We start from the raw sequence: 22681 nt of genomic DNA on the forward strand, positions 1-22681 counted from the left end.
CAAGCTATGGAAGCATTGGTCACTTAGTGACCCTAAGCATTTTGAAACCCACTTTGCAGTCACTACGGAGAACACATCCCCATCTTCAAGCTCAAAACCAGATTTTTTTCCCAGATTTCTCTGTAAAATTGCAAACACAATAAAATCTGAGACAACTGACTCTCCTTTAATTTATATAAATATTTGAAAAGCCTCAAAGGACATAGTCTGTTTATCTTCTGCTCCACAATTCTATCCTTCAGAATAACCCTGAAGGCTTAATTTCCAGGTTACTGCCCTACCTTTTAACTACAAATGGGTATACAACAGGAAGTAACGTGGCGAGGAGAAAAAAACCCACCACCACCAACAAACACCCCACACTCAAATGTCTGGAGAAAGCACTAAAGGAGGGAAAAGTCCACGCAAAACAAATTTCAGAAAGTGTGAGAACGAGGAGCTGACACTGATGGCTTGGCAAACACTCATACACTCTCCCTCAATGAAACTGGAGGCTTAGTGAAGCTTGCAGTAAGAAAAACAGCAAAACTGAAGGGAGATTATGTGTAGAACTACTGAAAAGGGATAACATGGGCTCCAAGGAATTTTTCCTACTAATCCACCTTGGATGCAGATCTGCTTTTTCATATCAACTCACAAGATTACATTGACTTTTTCATTTCAAGTTTTTTTTTTTTTTCCCCAGTTTCTTATAACTTCCTCAAAAGCTTCCTATCATTATTCGTCCCCTATGGCTGAACTTCACGGAGAGGTCTGAATAAAATCTATCCATTTTTTGGTTGGAAGATACCTCATCTGAAAAGCATCCGAACCCTGTGCACTCATCATTGGCAAATACGGCAGGCACCCAGCGCTCTCGGTTCCCGTAACTCATTTTTTAGAACGTACTCAAGGGCATCGAGATAATTCCAGTTACAGTGTTCATTGGCAGAGGGTTTGACAGAGCAATCTTTCAAATCCAGAAACTAAATATATTTTTGCCTCATACAGAACATCATGATCCCTCATAAAACTCATGCAACATTTTTCTGGCTAAACATTCAGTAATAACTGTTTCTTGTAACAATTACTCTCTTTGAACTGATGCTTAAGGAGGAGATTAACTAAGAGGTACAACGTGTAAAATGTTACATGCAGAAGAGGATGGCTGGCGTTTCCACGTTACGGAAGAAACTGCATCGTCCGGTTCAATGATGCTTTAGCTATATATGAAGAACTACTGTTTCTTCCTCTGTTCTTTCAATGGTATGTAAGGTGTACTTGCTGAGCAGCAAATGACAGTGTTTTGGGGCTGTATAATGAAAATGTCGACCAAAAAGTATATATGGTGGGCTGAGTGAATTTCACGCTACAAATATTTTGTAGCCAAAATTAAGATGAATGTATATTCATATCTAAAATGAAGAGGTAATCTTGTGTGAAGTACATAGTCCTCATCTTCCCAAACAAAAAGTGATGATTATGAAACAGATGTCACCACCTCAGGAAAAAAAAAAGGAAAAAAAATACTCTAAAAATAAGAATTATAAGCAAATTAAACTAAAGTCCAAACTAAGAGAATGAACATCAAGACAGGTTGAATGTTTTACGCAGCTGTAGGAAAGGCTGTTTTGTCTGGGTGAGGAACTCTACATTAGGACACACTGAAGTTCCAACTGGCAAACCCTCAAATACATCTGCAATTTTATTTATAGCAGGTGCCCACTTAGAAGTGCTAAACTGCAGGATTAAGGCCTTACTTTTCATGTACAGCAAAGAGCAGTAAGAAGTATGAAAAAAACTTCTATTTATCTCAGTAGAACAGCTGGGAAATATGCATCACATATTTTATACGTATTTTTCAAATCAAGAAAAGCAGTATACTTTAAAACATATAATCAATGTACAACAGAATAACTTTTATCTTCCACAAAAAAGGCCTCAAATAAAGAAAGTAGACCAAAAAATGAACTTTGTCCCACTGGACAACTAACTCCTGGTTAATGTTTCTTAGCTGTAATCACAATAGGAATCCCAAGAGAGAGAAAAAATATTGTTCAAATGCTTCTGTTAGCTTGGAAAGTTCTTTAAACACATTTATGAATCCAAAACATCTTAACTATTTAAAATTTGAAGGGCAGTTTATGAAATTAGGTGGTATGCCCAGCTATTAAACACTACATAAAAGGCTATCACAGATTGTGTCAGGGAGCCTAATGTGCATTTAAATATGAAAGAGGAGGAAAAAAAAAACATGCAATGACAATTTAAGCACAGATATGACATTGGGAAAACAAGGTTTTCAAGGGTAAGGGGAAATACAGGACAGAAGGAAAACTTTGGCAATAAGCAGCTCATCAGATCAATACGAAATTAAAAAGCTCCCTTACAGGAAGGGAATTCCAAAAATACGCTCAAATTCTGTCAGCAGCCAGTTATTACTGACTGACTGCAGGAACAACCCTGGAGAGAAGTCAAAATAGCCATGCTTTTCAAGTCTTGCATCTTCAAAAATCCAAATACATCAGAATGAAACAAAAGTCACAGAAAAGGTAGGAAATTCAAAGATCTCGCTGCCGCTCCATCAGTATTTCCCTGATACAGTATTCTTGCAGTATTTCCTGCTGTAGTCAAGAGCGACTTATACTAAAATATTAGACCAAGACTGGTACAAGCATGAAGTGCTGTTCACGTGTACAACTGGTTTCTCTAAAGGGCAGCAGCCCTTTAGAGACTTCCTTTTCCTCATTTTTCATCAGGTCAAGACTTAGTTCAGTTCAATTTCTGAGCTGAAATTTCTTTACGCTCCCCCTGCCCCAGGGGTGAACGAAATATGAACAAAATGAAGCCGGAAAAATAACTGAAAAGGATAGAGATTCTTGGACTATCTCCTTTCGCCTTTTCCTGTTCTTTTCATCATTAAAACATCTCCCTCCAAAAATGAGAAAGAACATAGTGTGGGGCCAGTCTACTCTAATTTGAGGAGTTCGTAACCTGAAGTCAGACTTGGGTCACCGCACTAAAATGATTCAACAACAGTAACTCCTGCTTCTTGTTCACTGTCAGATTTTAAAGGTTTTTCAGATCATGTTCCATAATGGTAAAATCACCTCCCTCCCTCTACCTATAAAATAACAAACACAATCATTATTTCCAGCAGAGGATTATGACAGTTTTCCTTGGAGAACAGGCATCAATTCCATCACTTCTATTACTACAAAGAAAATCCTAATTTATTTGTTCTAGTTGTCCTTGGAAAATAACACACTGTTACGAGTATACTTACAGATCTGACTGCTGAGCAATTAGCACAGAGCACATATGGATTCTGCATGGGAAAGCTCAGAAAACAAAGTACTAACAGTAGTTAAGAGCTAATTACTGAAGATAGGCATATGTAATAAAATACAATCTAATGAAAAGATCTTTGTTCTACTTAAGGTCATTAAGATGTGATGCACAGCCCCCATACCACAACAGCTTTCCATCTATCCAGTTACTGTGCTTCTCCATGCTACATCCACATTTTATGTGAAAGTGCAGCATATTGAAGTTAGCACAGTACTTGTGAAAAAAGATGCACACTAGGATGCACTACCATCAGCATAGATCTGGAAATGCAGCCATATCAGCTTACAAAATCACTTTTTTTTAATTTCAACCTTTGTTTTGAATATAAACTTCATCGTTTCATTCACTGACATTCAGTCTGACGGCCAGAAATTGATATATATGGGGAAAACACAGGACTCAAATGTTCACAGGGAATGTCTTCTCCCCAGAGGGTGCTGACCAAACATGAGCTTTCAGAAAAAGGGGAAACAAAGGTGTGCAGAAGGCACTGAATAGCAAACTCACTGGGCGAGACACCAAGCAAGTACAAAGCAAATGGAAAGTCGTCGTCCCAAAGATGTTATAACCTAAAGAAAAGAATAGCCTGGGAATGAGAGGGTGAGTGGACTGAGATAGTGCTGAGAAATTTAAAACAAAAACCTAATCTGAAGCAGTAGTCAAAAAAGTTTTGCAAGCACACCCAATTATCAAAACAGTATCAGTTTGTAGATATTATTATCATAACCAGGAACCAAAGGAACCTAGGAAGCTGAGTACTATCTAAAATATATTTGCACATGCAATGGTGACTTATCATGATGGTTGTATGCATATGCCACCAACAGGAAACATAACATAAACTTAATATAATAAGTTACTACATAAAAATTATAGGGAAACTAAACTAGGCAAGCCTCAAATAATCTAACCTGCCTTCTGCATACTCTGCACTCTCTCAAATACTGTCAACTCCAGAGCAGCTTGCATACATGCTACACACTGGCATGCTAATATACTGCAGTGCAAAAAGAGTGAAAATAACTCTAAGCAATACAACATGATACGTTGCATAAACATATAAAAACAGCTATACTAAATATAATTGCTAGCTCTCTTCTGATGCTAAATCTTAACCACAGCACTCCCCGCAAAACCCTCATATAAAGTTTAAATTTAAAAAGTTATTCATCAAAATAAAAAAATATAAGAAGCTTCCGAAAAATCCTCAAATACAGCCATTTGGTTTTGCTGCTCCATAGGTAAAAATGAGTAAAATATCAAGAGATCAAGATCTTCCGGAGTTTCACCAGCTCCTAAAAAAAGCATAGCAAGTGGTACCACCAGCGCCAACCTAACGCTAGCCAAAACACTCTCCTCTGCCCAGCGCTCCCCCCAAAAAAAATGCGCTGATCGTATCGGAAAGGAGGCAGCCCACGCCGCTGGACACAGACAGCTCTTCCTGCGGGCAGCAACTGTGACCGATCTCTCACTACCCTAACCCCTGCAAATAAAGCAGCAGAGGAGCGAGGGCGGAAGGAGGCCCCGCGTGCCGGACGCGCGCAGCTGTACGGCCGCCGGCGCCTCCGCCAGAGCAGCACATTCCAGGTGCTTCACGCGGCGTGGAGTCGCAAGCGGGCTCAGCTGCGAAGGGCGTCACACAGCCGGACAAGTCCCTGGCTTGCCAGTCCGTTTTTCCCACGCACTTTAACGCTGTTGGTTTTCTTCAGCTAAACCGAAAGACTAGCAAACTCCAAACTCCCTCCTAAATTAAGAAAATCTGTTTTCAAACTTGCCACGTTTTCAATAGGAAAAGAATCAGCAACAGGCTCCCTTCTCATTTCCTAAGTGTATGTTCTTTCAGACTAAAGACTTTTAACCTGCCTTTGCCAAAGTCTGTCAATCCAACATCTTTTGCACTTACTTTAATACAATATGAGATGCAATTATCTTCATAGTGTTTACAGCATCGATGCCTAGGGCCATATTTACACCTGCAAGAAGCACAATGAAACACATATTAACTTGTAGCTGTTTTCAGACTCAAGACTTCATAAATTTTTCTTGCCTAAAAATACATAAAATGCTATTTTCCCACTATTCATTTTTCACATTACCTACTGAAGGGCACTGTGAACTTTTACGATGCCATAAAAGTGCAATAAAAACAAACAATACTTTAGTTGTACTGCAGAAGTGTCTGCATGCTTATTTTGATTCAACCTCTCTTTCTTGCAGTACTGCACTATAAATACAAAATTAAACAACAAACTTTCTGCTGCGGTCAACAGGGAAATATCATGTCACATAACTCTAGTGTGACTACTCTTCTCAGTCTGTTCCATGGTTCTGGAAGTGTATTTCAGCAAGTATCCATTACCTGTATCCTTACACCACTCACACCTCTTTAAGGGTTATTGGAAGGCAATGTAGAAAATACAAATGCATAGAGATTCCCAGTGAGCCTTCTCTCAATTATAATCATTTCACTTCTGGGCAAATACTCCTACTGTACAGATTTTACTGTGCTTCTCATTTGGGATGGAGAATTTGACCTTGAGCACATAGAAGGGATTGGTTTGCACTAGTGGGATGTGTGGATTGTACAGTTGTTAGCCCTGCATTACGCAGAATTTAAAGGAAGCAATGTCATACCAGGTCTGAACATTATATTTTGCTATAGCTAAGTATTTAAGGTTTAATACAAAATAAATTACACAGTTTATATACTGTGCCAAATATCTTAGAAATTCTGAATTTTGTAATATGAAGTCTAACAGCCATAAATCATCCCTGAGGTCAGTTTATGTAGCAAAAATTGTAATGAGAATCTGATCAGGTTACAGGCATTTAGACTCAATTATATTGAAAAGAACCATATGGAAGAAAAACCTGTAAGAGCAGGAGGACTGAAAACTGGAAGTTTTCTGAATGTCTGAGTAGGGATTTTCAAAATCTTAAAGGAAGAATACTCTTCTCCATCTTTAGTCTATTAGCTCCTTTAGGATATTTAGTTAATAGGCTCTTAATCATTACCTCTAATGAACTGAATAATAAAGATAATTTTTAAGACAAACAAGATATAAAGAACTCAGATAAAGGAAACCACATATAGAACCAACTGTCTTCTTCCGTTTGTAGGTCTTTTGCTGTCAAATTACATCTCTCCCTGAAAAGTCAGTGCTAACTTCCTTTCTATTTTCATTCTAAAAACACAGCAAATCAGCAGAAGCAGCCATGTGATACAGGCCATTTTGTGTTTGTTCAGTATCTCAGCAAGGAATGAAAGTCATCACTTTGAGAACACAACGCACTTTGAAGACTTATTAATTTCCTGTATGTGAGTAGGTAAAGATCTGGTCAGAAAACTGTTCCTGAAGAGGTCAATGGAAGTGAAGATTCACAGATGTGACCTGATCAGATCCTTGTACTACTTGTTATCCCATCTTCCCTGTAACAAATGCTTCTTCATGGTACCTAACACACTTGAAGCAGACAAATCAAGCACAGCACATTAGACTGAATAGCTGTATGATGTCCTTTTTTCAAGCTCATGTTGAAAGACAGTAAATTGGATTTGGTAGACAGAGCAGGAATGTACCTTACCTAACCTCAGATGACCTGAACTAGTCACATTGAGCTCCTACAGTTAGTGCAAAGAAGTGGGGACTATTAGAGGGAAAAAATAATTATCTTACCAATTTTAGAAGCTTACTGCAGAATAGCTACCCACTTGAAGAGTCTGTTCCTCTCGATGGACAATAAGGGGAGCCTACACTAGATTCAGCTGAAGCAGTCCAGTGCAAATATAGCTACACTGTAGATAACCAGTTAATTGAGTCAGATCATGTCAAAGATCACTCTTGCTACCAAATAACTATGGACAGACAACAGAGGCTTGCTATGCCTTCTCAAAACCTTTGTCTTCAGGCAAAAAGACAAGAATTAGGTTTGCAATTAGAATTAATGCATTTCAGTTGACTGACTAGCTTCTCTAATTAGAAAATTAGAGAAGTTTTCAAAAACCCAAGTGTATCTTCCCGTTTAGCTAATCCTTGCTCCTACACACAGTATTACTTTCCTACAAATAATATCCCATGTGCTCAGGTATCATGTGTAGAGAAAAAAATCCCACTTTGGAGGCAAATAAAAAGGTTAAGGTTCTTCAAACGCTGATCTGATATCTGACAAAGACAAGAGGAAGCAACTAAAGGCTGACCTACAGCTGCTGTGTCAAAACTGAGATAGATGTTACTCCTCATCAGCTTCGCTTACTAGACTTCGCGGACTAGAACTCAAGTCATCACCATGACAGACTCTCCAACTACTCTTCTCTTCCAGTCATCTTTTCAAAGACAGGCCTGAACTACTAGTTTATATACATTTCAGTGTGCAACTCAGTATAGGAAATGATTTCTGCATTTGAACTTCAGGTTCTACAGAGTGTCTGTCTCAGGGCTCCAGTTTGACAGCTAAATCTAGAATATTAGACACACTCTTTTCTTGAAGGACCACTCGTGATTTAGAGCATGTCCCCCGCCCAATTTTGATCCCTAGATAATTTGTTGTACTTTTTATCCAGTGATTCTCTAAGCTAAAACACATAAATGATCCTCAAACACAAAAGCGGTCTAGCACACAAGAAGAGACTGGCAGGCTCCGACTGCCAGTTTCACAAGGAGGCCCACTTGACAGAGGCATCTGGGCTTGTGCAAAGCAGACTCCCTCTTTGCTCTGGAAGTTCTTATTGCCTGAGGCAGGACACTGGCCAACTGTCACAAATCCTGTTCTTAGGCAGTTCTCCCTTATTCAACACAGGGGTGTAAGCGCCTACAAAGATGATGTAATGGTAATGTAAGGTGATCTATGTAAGGAGCATTCCTGTGCCGTTTTCCTGCCTTCATATCACTGCTAGGGCCAGTGGAACCAGGCCACGAGCCAGTTTTGCTGAAAACTGCGGAAGAATCGAACGCCACTCTACCACTCAAAATGGACTGAACTTGCATCTTCTTGTTAGAGAATTGTGCAGTGCAAGCCATACTGAAGCCCTGCTACAACATACAGGTCTTAAATTTAGCTTTCACTAGGGTTCATAATTTGTTTTTGCCACCTATCCAGAAAAACAAAATGCAAATGTCATAAATGAAAAGAGAAAGTAACACAAAACACTGTCATATAGTATAACGAAACATGAAAATGAGCTAAGTAAAAATGATTAATTATGCCTTGCTTTTCCCTTGTTTTCCTTTGACTCACACTTTGTCCATGAGTTTTTTTGTTAGAGCCAGTATGTTCATTGGCTGTGGTATTTTTTCACAACGCTTTATCTTTCTATCTATTCTTGAAAATGCTGCTTCTGGTGAAAATGAATGAGTGGGGATTTCTTCTTTCCCTACGATGAACCTGAAACAAAAAACACCAGTTATAAAAGTAACTCAGAAAGTACATAAAGATCAGCACAAGTCTGCAAAGACTTTACTGCAAGCTTGAAGTTGCCCACAGGACTGCAAAAGAAAATGCATCCTAAACAGGTACCAGATCTTTTGTCTCCTCAAAAAGACCAATCCACCAGCATATATTTAAACTTCAGATGTGGCCAAAATTGTTGCCAGTAATTTTTTTAAATTGAGAAAAGAATGGATTGAGAAAATCCATCTCAAACAATGGAAGAATACTGAATAAAAACATAAAGGCACATATTTCAAGTTATTTGCAGCAAAAGGGTCATATAAAGTTTGAAAATCAATATCATATTTTTATTGGTTTTGTAAAACCTTCAAAATTCCAACCCCACCAACAACATCAACTTTGTTTTGCTTGGCTTCGTCTTCGACCTTATTTTTTCATCGGTTGATATTACCTACACACCAGTTTATCTTAACTAGTCTGTACATCAAGGGCAAAGAAGGTCACTATGGCAAGATGCACTGTTTCATAACACTTTGCACTCTAATCCAAGTTACATTGTACTGTGGCAATGCTTTTGATGGCTGGTGCAGATATAAATAAATTTTCGTCATTCAGTACGTGACAGAATCTTCCAGTAAACTGCTGGCTTCAGAAAGCACTGTTTATGCATGCTGTCATATGAGCGCTTCATGTCCAGATTTCTAAACTATGGACTGACTTATTTAACTATCAGCACCTTTTATCAAATTCCATGGCTGTTTCACGGCTGCAGCCTCTCTAAAATATTTTCCACTATCGGCAACAGCAATGCTGTTTTGCTTGACTTCAGCTTCAGCCCTTTTCTTAACCTGTGAGCTGACACTGTCCATGCACTGGGCTATCTTAGTGATAGACAGGTGGGAGAATATGGTAAGGGAAAGACAAGAATAATATGTGAAGACATACTCCTGACACAAGACACTAAGCCAGGTGAACTCTTGTGTTACTACACAAACGAGTGAGTGACACCAGACAGAGTCCCATCACAAAGTAAATTCCAGGCAAGCCTGGATTACAACAAAGCACACAAGATTTTGTGACACGGGGTGTCTCAAATGAATATGGTAAAACTCCATGCCTGATTTTGGTGCTGGTCACAGAACTACTGCTGTATTCACTCACCATTCTGCAAATACAGTGAATAAACTTCAGGTCCAAACACAGCAACCACTTGCTTCTAGAAGAATACCGGGAATCATGAACCCCAATTTTAGCAAATGGAAAGACTAATGTTCCTTCAAAAACATTTAACTGTATGTCTGCATTTCCTTTCTGCAGTGGTCTCAAATATGAAGATCCTTTTCTTGCCAGTGTATTATACCTTGTTTAAAATATGCAGTATATCCCCAAAGCTGGGAGTTTTACAACAGTGTGTTTTTTTCTTAAGAAAACTCTGTTTTCGTATAATGCAACTTCCACTGTGCACAATTCCTCAAAATCATTACTTTGGGCTAAGTACTCACAGAAACTATTTTCTTTACTTACTTTAGTGCAGAGTATGTAAATCCTTTCAAGCCATCTTTGCACCTGAAACATAAAAACAACAATCTTTTCTGTAATGGACTGCTTGCAATGTAAAGTGTTACACATTAAATATGATGTAGAAGGGCTCTGGAAAAACATCAGTTTCTCATTAACAGAAAGTAGCAAGTCTGTAACAATTCTGCAGCAATCCTCAACTTCATGTTGTCACCACAGCCTTGGAACATGTTACAAACAAAAGGTAGATACAGCATAGGAATGCCAGCACGTCTCTCTTTTCTCAAAGACATTTTGAGAGAAGAAATTTTGAAAGGACAGTGACAGAATCATTGGGGTGGCAATGGAAAATTCCATGTCAAGAATTGCTACTTCCATAGAAAAGAAGTCATGATGGGTCTTCTGAAACGTGTTATCGCAAGGAGAGAAAGGAAGACGACTTAAATTTCAGAAAACACCCTATTGTAAAGAACTGCAGGGAACAGTTACTCTGATTTTAAGAAAACCTGTTCTACCTTGTACTGTGCTAATCCCTGCAGTACCGCACTTTAAGAAAATTCTCAAGTCGGAAGTCAAGGTTGTTCAATCACGGAGCAGTCGTTCTGATTCTGCACTTGATTATATATGCCCTTCCTCAAACACTGTAGGGCTCCTTCCGTGCATAATGACCACAGTAAAGAGTCTTTACTCGGCTGTGAAAGCTTTAGGTTATTGACATTTTTCTGCATAGGATATGAAGAATGGAAGCGAAGCTTGCAGTTGCTACAGATTCTTCCTGGAAGACTTCTCACCAGTGGCATGTTGATAGGAAAGCAAAGAACAGATACTTGTCCTTCTTTCCCTCCCTTTTCACTTTATAGGATTGCAAGGGGAACAGATCATGGTAAAATTCCTCACACAATACATAAAGCACAAAATAGCAATTATCACCATCATCGTTTCAAGAAGACAGCACAACAGTTGCCAAAGTATCAGAAACAGGAGTGACCAAACCGAATCCTTTTTATCCTGTCTTACCAAGGACCAAGGCGTCCCTGGAAAGTCTGCACCCTTCAAGAGCACAAGGTATCATCTCCCAAAAGGCACCACGTGAGGCTAGTGCGTGCTACTGAATGGCTGTATGAGTAAGAACAGCAGGAAGAATATAATGAGACAGTGGCTTGTTTCCAGCTCAGGATTACTGATCACAGCGGTGTGGTATGAGGCTTCGATGCTCCAGCTCTATCAGGCAGACAGACCATCACTCAAACTGTTACTGGTGTGCTAACAAGGAGGCAGCGAGTCCCTGGGTTGTCTTCTCTTTCCACCTGAACGAGCCTCAACATGAGAAGCCAGAATGCACTCGTGGCTTCTGCTAACAGAAGAATCCCACCAAAATAAACCATGTCTTGCCTCATCATAGCAGGAGAGTGCCCCGCTCTTAGTAAAATGTCACAATATTAAATACCCTGGAAATTTTTGCTTCCACTTGCACGGTTCTAATTTAGCATTAGTGTTATTTAGCATAGTTATATACAACACTAGAAAATTCATCCTAAAACAATTGTCTCTTGTAAAATTACTGCACCTAAAACACTGATCATCTTCTAAGTATGATCCATAGGAGTACAGTGTTGCCTTGCACAAATAACATTGTTTATTCTATCTTTAATTATTATAGAATGTTGTAGCCAATGATCCATAAATATTTTATTTTTTAATGATTTTCTGCCTGTGGAATGCAGAAGCTGAAAATTACTGTACTGTTTTTACAGAAAGATGGACTTCAACTCCAAATGAAATTAGTTTTACCCAAAAGTCAGAACAAATCACTGGCAAAATCAGAAGCACAACCCAAATACACAGGGTTTATATACATCCACTGCTGCCTCCAGAACCACAGTCCAGTATCATGATTCGGTTTTTAAATGTACAGTTGAAGGGAAGTTAAATGTCCCTCTGAGTTAAGGGTGTTCTACACACTATTTCTGCAAGCTCTCAACTCAATAGGTCCTTAGTTTCTACTTTTCTTTTTCATGGACCAGTAAATTAAAACCATACACCAAGCAAAGCATAAACTCACGTGTGTTTCTAGAATAATATTGAAACGGAGGAGTAATTACAGTATAAGCATAATTATGTTTTTGCCTTAATCACTCCAAGGCAATTGCAGTTCTAGTTGTGTTTAAACAATTATTCCATTATTATACCACCAGATGTCCCTAATCAGCTATTACTCAAAGACTGACCCAATATGACAGAATTTGTGACTGATAACATTTTACAGTTCACGTAAGTTCTCCTCAAAGACATCGTCAATCAAATCATTTCTTCATTAATATTGAAAACCACAAGACATCTGAGTTACTCAAAGATAAAATAATACTCCGATCATCTATTTATTTCTCCAAGAAACATGAGAAAGACTTCTAATACTTATTCTAATCACTCATTTCAAGTCATTTCTATGCAATAAGTATTTGGTGTTTCAAGATTTTATCAGTTATTCAGATGTAGATCTATGAGCCGCCCTGCAAAACACACTGAAGGTAAATATATGGTTTAATATAGAAGTAACACTAAAGACATAATTCTATTTTTTCCTATTAGCTTCCAATTTTTAGCTATAATGTAGTATAACAGTGCTATTTAAATTCTTAAATAGAACTTAAATTCATGCTGTTGGCTTTCTAAAATTTCTGTTGTAAACTCATTATGCAAATTAATAAGTATGAGAAAACGCTGCACAAAAGAAACCTCTGCACTGACTACAGAAACATACTTCTTTTTTTTTCTTTTTTTTGGGGGGGAGAGGTGGGAAAAAAAAGAGTACGGCTAGGTAGCGCAGGGGGATGTCATGTAGTCAGCAGTAGGCTTCATGTGAGACTGCTGATGAAGGCAAGGCCTAACGCTAGCCGCATATGGTACGTTTCATGAACACCTGGCCACTAATAACTGAACTAGGACTAATGATTTGCTTCATGCAGGCTACTATTAATTGCTAATAATAACTTTTACTCCCTGCTTCATTGCTCAAGTGGTGAAAAGCCCGTACTCCACTGCTGACCCCATGAGCCACGCGAGCCGCAAACCAGCGCGATAAAATGCATGTGCCAAACATGTCGGATTCCCCTGCATAATGCTCAGTAATGTGTTAGAGTGTTTAAGATTTTTAAAACGATATACAAGCTGGAAAATCTAAGATGCTGGCTCAGTCGAGCACCGTTAAAAGCACTCGGTGTGCTTCACCTTTCCTACCAGTCTCCCTGCCCTGAGCGTCCCGGGGCCAGAAGCTCGAGCTGCAGGAAGGCACCGCTCTTTTGCCTAGTGAGCAATATTTTAAAGGGCACATAATCTGCTTACAGCTGCCCAGCAGAGAATTTTCCCATCGAAGGGGAATTTGCACCTGGTACAGAGCCAGCAGAGCCAGGGACCGGGCCAGCTGTCCCCGTCCAGTACAGGGTACCTGACAGCGCAGCGGAAACGCTCCGCCACCCTCCGGCTCCTAGTTGGCCAAAGCCACGGCTGGACTCGGGAGCGCAGCAGAATCAAGGAGCTCTAGCAATAACTTGGGGTTCTCCAAATTCCCCCGGCAAGACAATTCTGGCACATGAGCTAACAAGATCGATTTTAATCATGCACGTTTGGAATATAAATAGAACCGAAGGCCACACACACATTTATTTTTTTTCATAAAGAAAACAGCAAAAGTGGAATACAGCCAAAGCTTGATACTAATATGCTTCTAACAAGGCATGAACTCACTATAATTACTTGTGTTTGTGTATGTAGAGAGGTGCTGTACACGAGCTTATGCTGCTCTCCCTCCATCGCATGGGAAAGAGACGTTCCCACGCTGAACCGCAAGGCTGAATGCCGGCAATTATGTTTTGGGGGTTTTTATTAGTGTGCCTTGTCATAAGCCCTTCTATAGATTTTCTCCGTGACCAATTGCTAGACGCTGCACAAGCAGCCTTCTGAGGAAGCAAGTTGGTTTTCACCCCTGGAATTCGTAAGGAGAAAGCAGCTCACAGCAACAGCACATGCCGTGTTCAGCAGCGCTCCCGCATTACTTACCGGGTAAGAGTAAATTAGAAGCTCCTCTACGGAGCTCTCGTTCTGGCCACGCGGGCAGGAGAAGCCCTGCAAGCACAGGCCGCGTCCGCCTGTTCCCGCAGCACATCCTGCCTTGATCCTCTGGGATCCCGAGCTAAGGTGCCGTGCCTGACCGCCGAGGTAAAAACCGACCGTGCCTGAACACACCAGCTACAAGCCTCGCTGTTAAACCCCACGCTGTCGGCAACTAGGAGTTTCTACTCGTCTCTGCGAGCTGCAGAGGACAACCCACTTTCTGCTTTCGGCCGCTGAGGGAGATCACTCTGCCCTCCGGCCTGTGCCCTTCTATCCCTCGTTCCTTGTCTTCTCCTCGTTGTTAATGTTCAACAGCACAAAAGTTGTCGTTTCCCCGAGCTGCCTTCTGTAGTTGCTTCTCTTTTCCTTCTTTCATTTGTACCTCCTCCTTTGCTCTCCTACTCTTTCATCTCTCCAAATCTAACCTCCGTTTTTATATTGCTTTTTTTCCCCTCATTTGTCCTCTAAATGAAGGTAAGAGCTCATTTCTCTCTCTTTTTTTTTCTTTTGAAACTCCTTCAGTACCTTCTCCATGCTGCCTCATCGCTTGGTACTTTTCACCTGCTTGATCGAATGGATTGTGACCATGAGACTGAAAGGGCAGGTTACGCATCAGGGAAAAACAGGATTATAAAGAAATTCATGACTCCAAGACATAGGCGTAACCACTATGAACGAGAGAAATGGAAGAATTATTAATTCAAGCTTAGTTCTAGATTTTTTTTCAGACTAACTTGCTAATGTGATGAGTCTGAAATAAAATCACATTTTGAAAAGATAAGTTTTTCAAAAGACTCTGGGACTAACCCAACCAATTGCAAACCATTAAATTCTTCCTCATAGATGTGACTGTATAGAAAAAAGTTATTTTAAAATGAAATATCAAGTTCTCTGGGTAATAAATGAGCTAACCCAGTCAAGTGTGATGAGACAAAGGAAATGAAAAATCAAAGCTCTTTCACAAGTATTTTTTTTCACGTTACTTTTTAAGCAAAAAATGATTTCTAAAAACTATGATTGAACACTTCGCTAGATCTACTTTTACGCTTCGTTATTTAGTTTAGTGAACTTTCCAATTATCTGAACAATAATTAGACCCTTCTCAGGCTCCTTAGAAGGACATTATCACTGTGCCAATAATAATATCCAAACTCATCGAGTTAATAGTGGTTTATGACAAGGCTGCGCAAAGGCATTTTGGTCCTTACTGAAATACATCTATGGGAATTTTAATATATTTTAGACTTTCATATCAGCTTAAAAAAGAACACTCTGCTCAGATGTCTTCCTATCAGACTATCAGAGATAAAGGAACTCAAACCTGAACTTGCAGCATCAACTTTGGAAGCAAGGAGGCATTTAGATACGATTCTTTGGACCAAAACTCCTACTTGTAGTCGAGTAGCATCTAACGCAAAGGAGTTTCCTTTCTAATCGACAACTGCACATGGCACCAGAGGTCAAAATACAGGAAATTTGGTCTTTATTGTTCAGTTACTTTAACACAGAAGATTCAATCAGATTTTCCTTCTTTTTTCTTTGATAATTTTTGCAATTTCATTTATTCATCTCTGTTTACACCATATTAAAAACATTAAAACTTGCGTATCTCACAAAGATACTTTGTCCTCAAAAGGACTGACAGATTTCAGACAACTGCGGTCCCTTGGCTACACACACAAACCTTTTTGTCAATCCAGATAGACTGTAATGGATCTCTTAGAGATACCGAGCAACCATCCTATCAAGACATCTGGAAATGCTGCAAGAAAAAGAATAATCTGTTCCATTCACCAGCTGCTGTTACCATTCCCATTTCCCCCCATACCAAATCTAAGCCCTTCCTGCCTTCGTGCTGCTCCGCCGTGCCCTATCTTCTCCCAAGACTGTGATCAGCTTCTCTTACTATTGTCTTCAAGGCGCTTCAGCTGGCAGAGCACTGTGAAGACACAGACTGCGGACAAGCCTCCTTTAGAGGCACTGCTGAGATTGCTTCAGCAAAAAAAAGAAAAAAAGAAAAAGAAACTGTGGAAAATGGTTACTACAGGCTGGCTGCGTTATGCAGATACCCTGGGCTGGCTCTCCTGCGGATCCTGAGAAATGCACGCGGTCTGCGTGTGGGCTTCCCCGCCCGTGCGGGCGCAGGAATAGCCACCTGCTTTCCTCTCGCCCGCCACCTCGCCAGGAACGAGGTGGGAAACCCGACGGGACCCCTTTGCTTCCCCGAGGGTCAGAAAGGACAATCCAGGCAGCCAGACTGCGCAACTGCCAAGAGAGAACCAGCCACAGTTACAGAAAATGTTACAACCACCCTTGGACCTGGCTGCCTTAAAGCTGAACGGGATCACGAGGCACAACTTGTGATTTGGGCAGAGGAAACCCACAGAGGCAACTTTAAGATGAAGAAAGGACTTACAACCAAACCTCCTCCTTCTCTGCTGAATTAATCTTTTTTTTTTTTTTTTTTTTTTTTTTCTGGATTAAACACTCATTTTCTTTCTGTCTTTCAGCTCAAGAGCATGAGAAAAGGAGCAATTATTTACGGCGACATTAACAAAAATATCTAATCTTGTACCTACAGACAACACGCAACTTTCAGGAGAAACGTTACAAATTAAATTTAAAAATAATGAAGTCATAAAAGTTGTAGCGGGAACTCTTATAAAAATTGCACTTCAAACTATTAAATGTTTAATGCAGCCAGGAATCAAAATGCAATGACAAGTCTCATTGCCTGTGTTTCCAAATCAAACCTATAGTTTGTGCTTAAATAAAAAGTGAAAGACAGAAATGTCGATGACATTTCTTTAAATCGTGCCTGAATTATAAAAGAACTGAATTATAGAGGAACTTTTTAAAAGGGTACTTTTGTAACTAGCACATGCATTGAAAATAAAACAATATTTAAAAAAAAATAGATGAACAAAGAAAGTCGAGACAACATTCAGGGTGAAGGGGGACCAAGAAGCACAGCAGAGCACACACAGCTATCTTCTAGACCTATACTGAATGCATCATTTTTAATATTTGGGAAGAAAAGAGTCCACGGAGCTGGCAAACAGTACCATCAACAGCCAACTATGGTCCCATTAAGCTTTCATGTAAATCCAAGGAATTATATTTTTTTAGAAAAATTCTAATTTCTGGCAAGAATGCGACACTGCAGTCCTAAGGAAAGATGTTTACATTAAAGTTACATTGCAATACCGGATTCAGACCTGCGAACCAGAGCTGTTACCAATCGGCACTTCACGTCTGGTGGCTAATCAAGTTGTGGGCGGTGCTGCCAAATCGGAAATCAGATTTCTAGCGATGCTAATTACCTGCTACTTACAACTCTCTCATTTCAGGCATTTCGTGAGGGGGATTATTACTTCCTCAAATGTGCATTTTTAAATAAACAGCATTTCTCTCAGATTAAAAGATCTTCCAAAACAAAACAAAATTATTTATTTATCTGTATGAAACCCTCCTCTTTCTTTGCACGGCAGCAATTACGGCGCTATGGTCTCAGAAGCTGGCAGACGAAGTGCATGATCTTCTAAAGCAACCTAGGTCTCATGTGGCCACCTTCCATTTTCAGAATGTCTACGGAAGTTTTACAACAAATTGTAACATTATGCTGTAACAAAACCCAAAGATTCTCTCCCAAACAGGCACAGAACAAAACCAGGAAACAAACAAAAAACCCCTGAAGGCGGGAAGATGAGAAGTCAAATGGCCTCCAGGGACATAAGGACCTGGGGAAATGTGCCCTCACACAGGCACAGAAACATGTTGCCTGCCTCAGGTTTTGCAATGATACTCGCTGTATTTTATTGTTAAAAAAAAAAGCAGTGATTTGAAATTCATACAGGATTTGCCTGACAAGTACTTTGTTTAAGTAAGGGTGACATTTGCAGCAACTCCACGGTCCCCTGAGAGCTTTGCTAGCTTCACCTGCTGCCAAGTTCTACTCTGGCTCTTTCCATTGCCTCTCTGCAACTGGGAGGAAAAAAATACCTGTGAACATATGCATATTCATGCTTTTGATAGGTCATTCAAAATTTCAGTTAGCTCAGCCTCCCACAGAGATTAATTCTAGCATTCAAATGAAATGGATGCAGCATTCGCTTTCCCCAAATGGTCCCATAATTGGATTTATGGGAAATGTTTGTCTGTCTACTTTGTTTCAATTTGGAAAAATACGATTATGAAGCGACTGTGCATTCATATCTTTACTCTTCTACGGCCCACTATTCATATCTCTGACATTTAATAAAATTGGCATATATAATTAGAATAAACTTTTAATGAAATAAAAAGCTATACAAAGATTTTAAGGGAATTATCAGTCATTGTTAATATGCTAAGGTCCTTGCTGAATTAGGCTACAGAGCGAAGACAGTATAGCCTTTTTAGATTAATGAACGATTATTTCATTAATTCCATTTTCAATGGACTTAAAGTCAGATTTTGGCTCTGGCTGTTATTCAAAAATACTCCTGTTTAAAATGCAGTGTGCTGCAGAAATCACCAAGACGGTTGCCAATAAACCAGATACTGAGACATAAGCTTTAGGATAAAGCCATTTGGGTGCTACAATCAAGTTAAATGGCCACATTGCAAGGTTTACTGGAATGTAAACTTTTTATTTTTGCATATATAGTATTTTTTGTCATCATTGCATCATGCGAATTTACCTGCTTACCTGGAATTAACACACAGATCTCTAGCATAGCATTATGTTGTGCCATGAAGACACATCTCTGAGGTTCATAAGTACCATAGGAAGTCTTGAAAATACTGTCTCAGAAAACACTACTTTGAGAACCAAAGTTCAATACTACCACAGAACTTCACCTCTTAGTAACTCCCTTGTTGACTTATACTGTAGAAAAGCACGGGACCAAACTTTATCCTAATGTATTTTTATTATTAAATTACTGTAGTACTGTGAAGAATAGACCATATTTTAGCGCTGCACATCCAGTTGCAATATTTGAAATAGTAAGCTGCATCACAAAAACGACGACAACAAAAAAGATTCCTCAGAAAGCTGTCAGTGATGTAACATAAAGGCCAAGCTTATAGGACATAGTCCTACGGGGTAATCTGTGATAAGGCTTCTGGTCTTTTATAATTCTGCAGGTTACATAAATGTGGCTTCTGAACAATATTAAACACTGTAATTCTTCCAATTAAGATTTTTAACATAAAGGAAAACTGATAAAAAAAGAACTCCACATTTACCAGAAAATAAAATGTTCACGAATATGTGCAATCACCAATGAAAACACAAAATGCCCCCAAAATTATGAAAAAAAAATTTTGTAATCATGCAACATGAAAAGCTTTCGGCAATTAAGTAACTTAGTGAAAGAACATGGTATTTATGAAAATAACTTTCCAAAATAAAATTATTGCTGGGAAGTCAAGCATATCATTTTTTTTCATTTTTATGACATCAACAAATCTCAAACAATTATTATGTTCTGTAGATACACAAGTTCTGTGTTTAAAACTACTAGGCAGTGAAGGCATCAAAGAACTATCAATTCTCATAAATATACACGGAAAACGCCACCGTGCTTGACACTCTTCACTCTGTGCCAGTTCCTGAGTTCAACAAGTTTCATGAAATTATCAACTTACTTTATTTTGCTTGCAAACAAGGCAATTTCTAGTCTCCCCCAGATGCAAAGAATGAACACATGAATTAAATACAACTAAGGAAATCAGAAGGTATATGTCCAATGCATATGTGCTGAGATCTCACAACGTTTAGCTAGTCAGATGATCTCTGGGGAACGCAGGAGGCTGCGTATATAGAGCTCTGGACACTTGATACTCTTTGGATTCGCACACAGGAGAAAAAATTAAATCAGAAAAAAGATTCATCAAAGCTGAAAGAAATATCAGCCCCATTTTCCAAGCTGGGTAAGAAAGATGCTTCAGAGGGCTTCTATAATAAGCATTTATTGTATTTCTCTTGGGGAATACAGAAATTAAACCTGGCAGCTGGGAGAACGCATCCACTTCATACGTTGATATGTATCAACAGCATATACTGTTACTATACCACTGAGAAGTAGCATAAAAAAAACTTTTGCTGCTTTTCTAACCCAGTCTATATATACAAATTATATTTTGTGGTTCTCCAGTGCCATGACAGCAATATGCTAAATATACACATAATTACATGGTTTTCCATTTCTGCACTGCTTCATCAAAATATACATCTACATGCTAGTGAAGCGCCTTTTCCTAAAACATATGATTAATCAAGTATTTAATGTCCACTGATCAGATTTCAGCACAGTGCCAGTGTTGCCAAGGACATTTAATATGGGGAATGGGGCTTCTGACTTTAAACTATACCTTGCTCTATCTTCCCCCATTTTCACATAAAGCCCAAGATTTAAATGCAGAAAACTCAAATGTTCACAAAACACACAGATCACAAAAGTTAGAGACTTAGGCAGACGCTGGGCTGTGTGAATTTGGGCTATGACCCTCCCATAAAAATCACTACCCATAAAAATTAAGCAGTTTTAAAAAAGACGCCCCCTATTCCTTCCTGAAGTCATCCAGAAGTATAACAATATAATTTGTTAATGCAACTTTAAGAGCTACAGGTAATGGGTAATGCTTACTTAATAGTAGAGAAAGCAAAAGGTATTGAGAGGCTTTGTTTGCAAGTAGGAAACATTTAAAGGGAATGATGAAGTTAATCAGACATCTGAGAGGAAAGGAGCAAGTACGGTTTGGGTACGGGAAAAAATTAGAGGGTCTCTCAGGATTTCCTTAAGCCCTGTTATTCTACGTTGCGAGACAGTCTAGCCCCAGAAAAGCCTAAACAAAGTTTAACTTTAGTTGTTGTTTGTAAGAATTTGCTTTCGCCTCTAATACTGTAGTCACAAATGTAAACCTTCATGCTCCTAGAATAAAATTTGTGATGTCCCTGTTTTAAATTTAGAGTGTGAAGAGCAATGACAGACATCACCAGCAAGCTCAGTGTATCTTACTGTCTCTAAAAATACGAAAGCAAATAAAATGGTGCAGCAGACAGACCTTCACAGGACTGTAGTCCCTAGCAAGCCTAGGAACTGAAGGTGTTGGATTACGGTTCTTTTTCCAAAAAATAAACCTTTTAGAGCTTAACTACATGTATGAAGACATGAAGAAAAAGTTTGCCTAAGTGATACTTGGTGCCCCACGGTAACGGGCCAGCAGAAGACAGACAACCAGGGAAATAAATCCAGATGATCCCAATACATGCCTGGTGACACAACTGACTCCTCTTGGATGCACAACCGAGGAGCATACACAGGAGGGCCAGAAGCATGTCTACCACCACTCTTATGCGTTTGATAGAAATGCACAGCTAACAGGAATTAACTGTTCTGCTTGTTTATGCTAGGTGCTGCTTCCAAGTCAACCCTGCAAAGAAATACCGTTAGGCGTGACTTATAGATCCAGGATTACGAGCATGACCACGTGGGCCACCCCTGCACCCAGCCAGGTGAGGCACAGCCCCCTTTCGCTGTGAGCTGTTTTGTCTGGAGCGCTTCAGCAGGCATTTCATGCCCCAATCTGGCTTTTTATAAGGCTTTAGTAAAAACAAACAATAAGCAAACAGACAAACAGGAATTTCCAGTGATAAATCTCTTTAATTCCCTTGGTGGCAACAAGATGTAGCCAATTGGAGAGCATGGAATATGCAAAGGCAGGTTTTGGTCCACCGTGTCTGCTAATACGATGCATTTTAGTAGGAAAGGAAGAAAATCAGTGGACAGAAAATTTGCACCAAGAACTATTGCTTCACCTCTAACAGCTCTCCAGTGAAATAGTAATTTCAGTTTACAGTAATATCCAGGACCTCTGGAGTATTTTCTTCAGGGATTATATTTCTCCATTCATCTGTCCCTGAGCCAGAACACGTCCTTTTACACACTGCACCTGATGCTGAATCACAGGTCGTTTTGGATGCTGCAAAGCCATGAACACAGATTAGACAAGACTGCTTAATTTTCAATTTGCAGTAATTAGCTGGAGACAAATGCAAGTTTTCGTGGCATGTTCTTGGCTTCTTTTTACAACTTTAATGTACTCATCAATGTTATGTAAACAGTTTTACAACCCTCATGTAGCAGATGCCGATTCTTGGCACTCTACCATTTCAAGTGTTTATTGTAAAGTTATAAAGCGTAATTCATGCAGAAGCCAACTGTGGAAAGAGTTACTACAGTTTCAAAATATCACTTGTAATCCATCAAGAACCTACAGTGATAGCTGAACATTAGTACAGCAATCACAATTCAACAAAATTATGCTAAAAGCTATGCAAGTTAAT

At 39.3% G+C, this 22681-nt stretch overlaps 1 protein-coding gene across 2 annotated transcripts in view; it reads right to left on the reverse strand.

Annotated features, from left to right (window-relative positions):
- Positions 1-22681, reverse strand: part of TMEM135 (transmembrane protein 135) — a 183013-nt gene that overhangs the window by 11158 nt on the left and 149174 nt on the right. For both annotated transcript variants that reach the window (XM_062578053.1, XM_062578045.1), the window contains exons 7-9: positions 10243-10284; positions 8566-8712; positions 5234-5303 (exon numbers count right to left, since the gene is read on the reverse strand). In XM_062578053.1, the coding sequence (XP_062434037.1) occupies positions 5234-5303; positions 8566-8712; positions 10243-10284 (259 nt within the window). The remainder of the gene's footprint in view (positions 1-5233; positions 5304-8565; positions 8713-10242; positions 10285-22681) is intronic.

The sequence above is a fragment of the Rhea pennata genome, chromosome 1 (assembly GCF_028389875.1).
Source record: "Rhea pennata isolate bPtePen1 chromosome 1, bPtePen1.pri, whole genome shotgun sequence".
Lineage (NCBI taxonomy): Eukaryota > Metazoa > Chordata > Aves > Rheiformes > Rheidae > Rhea > Rhea pennata.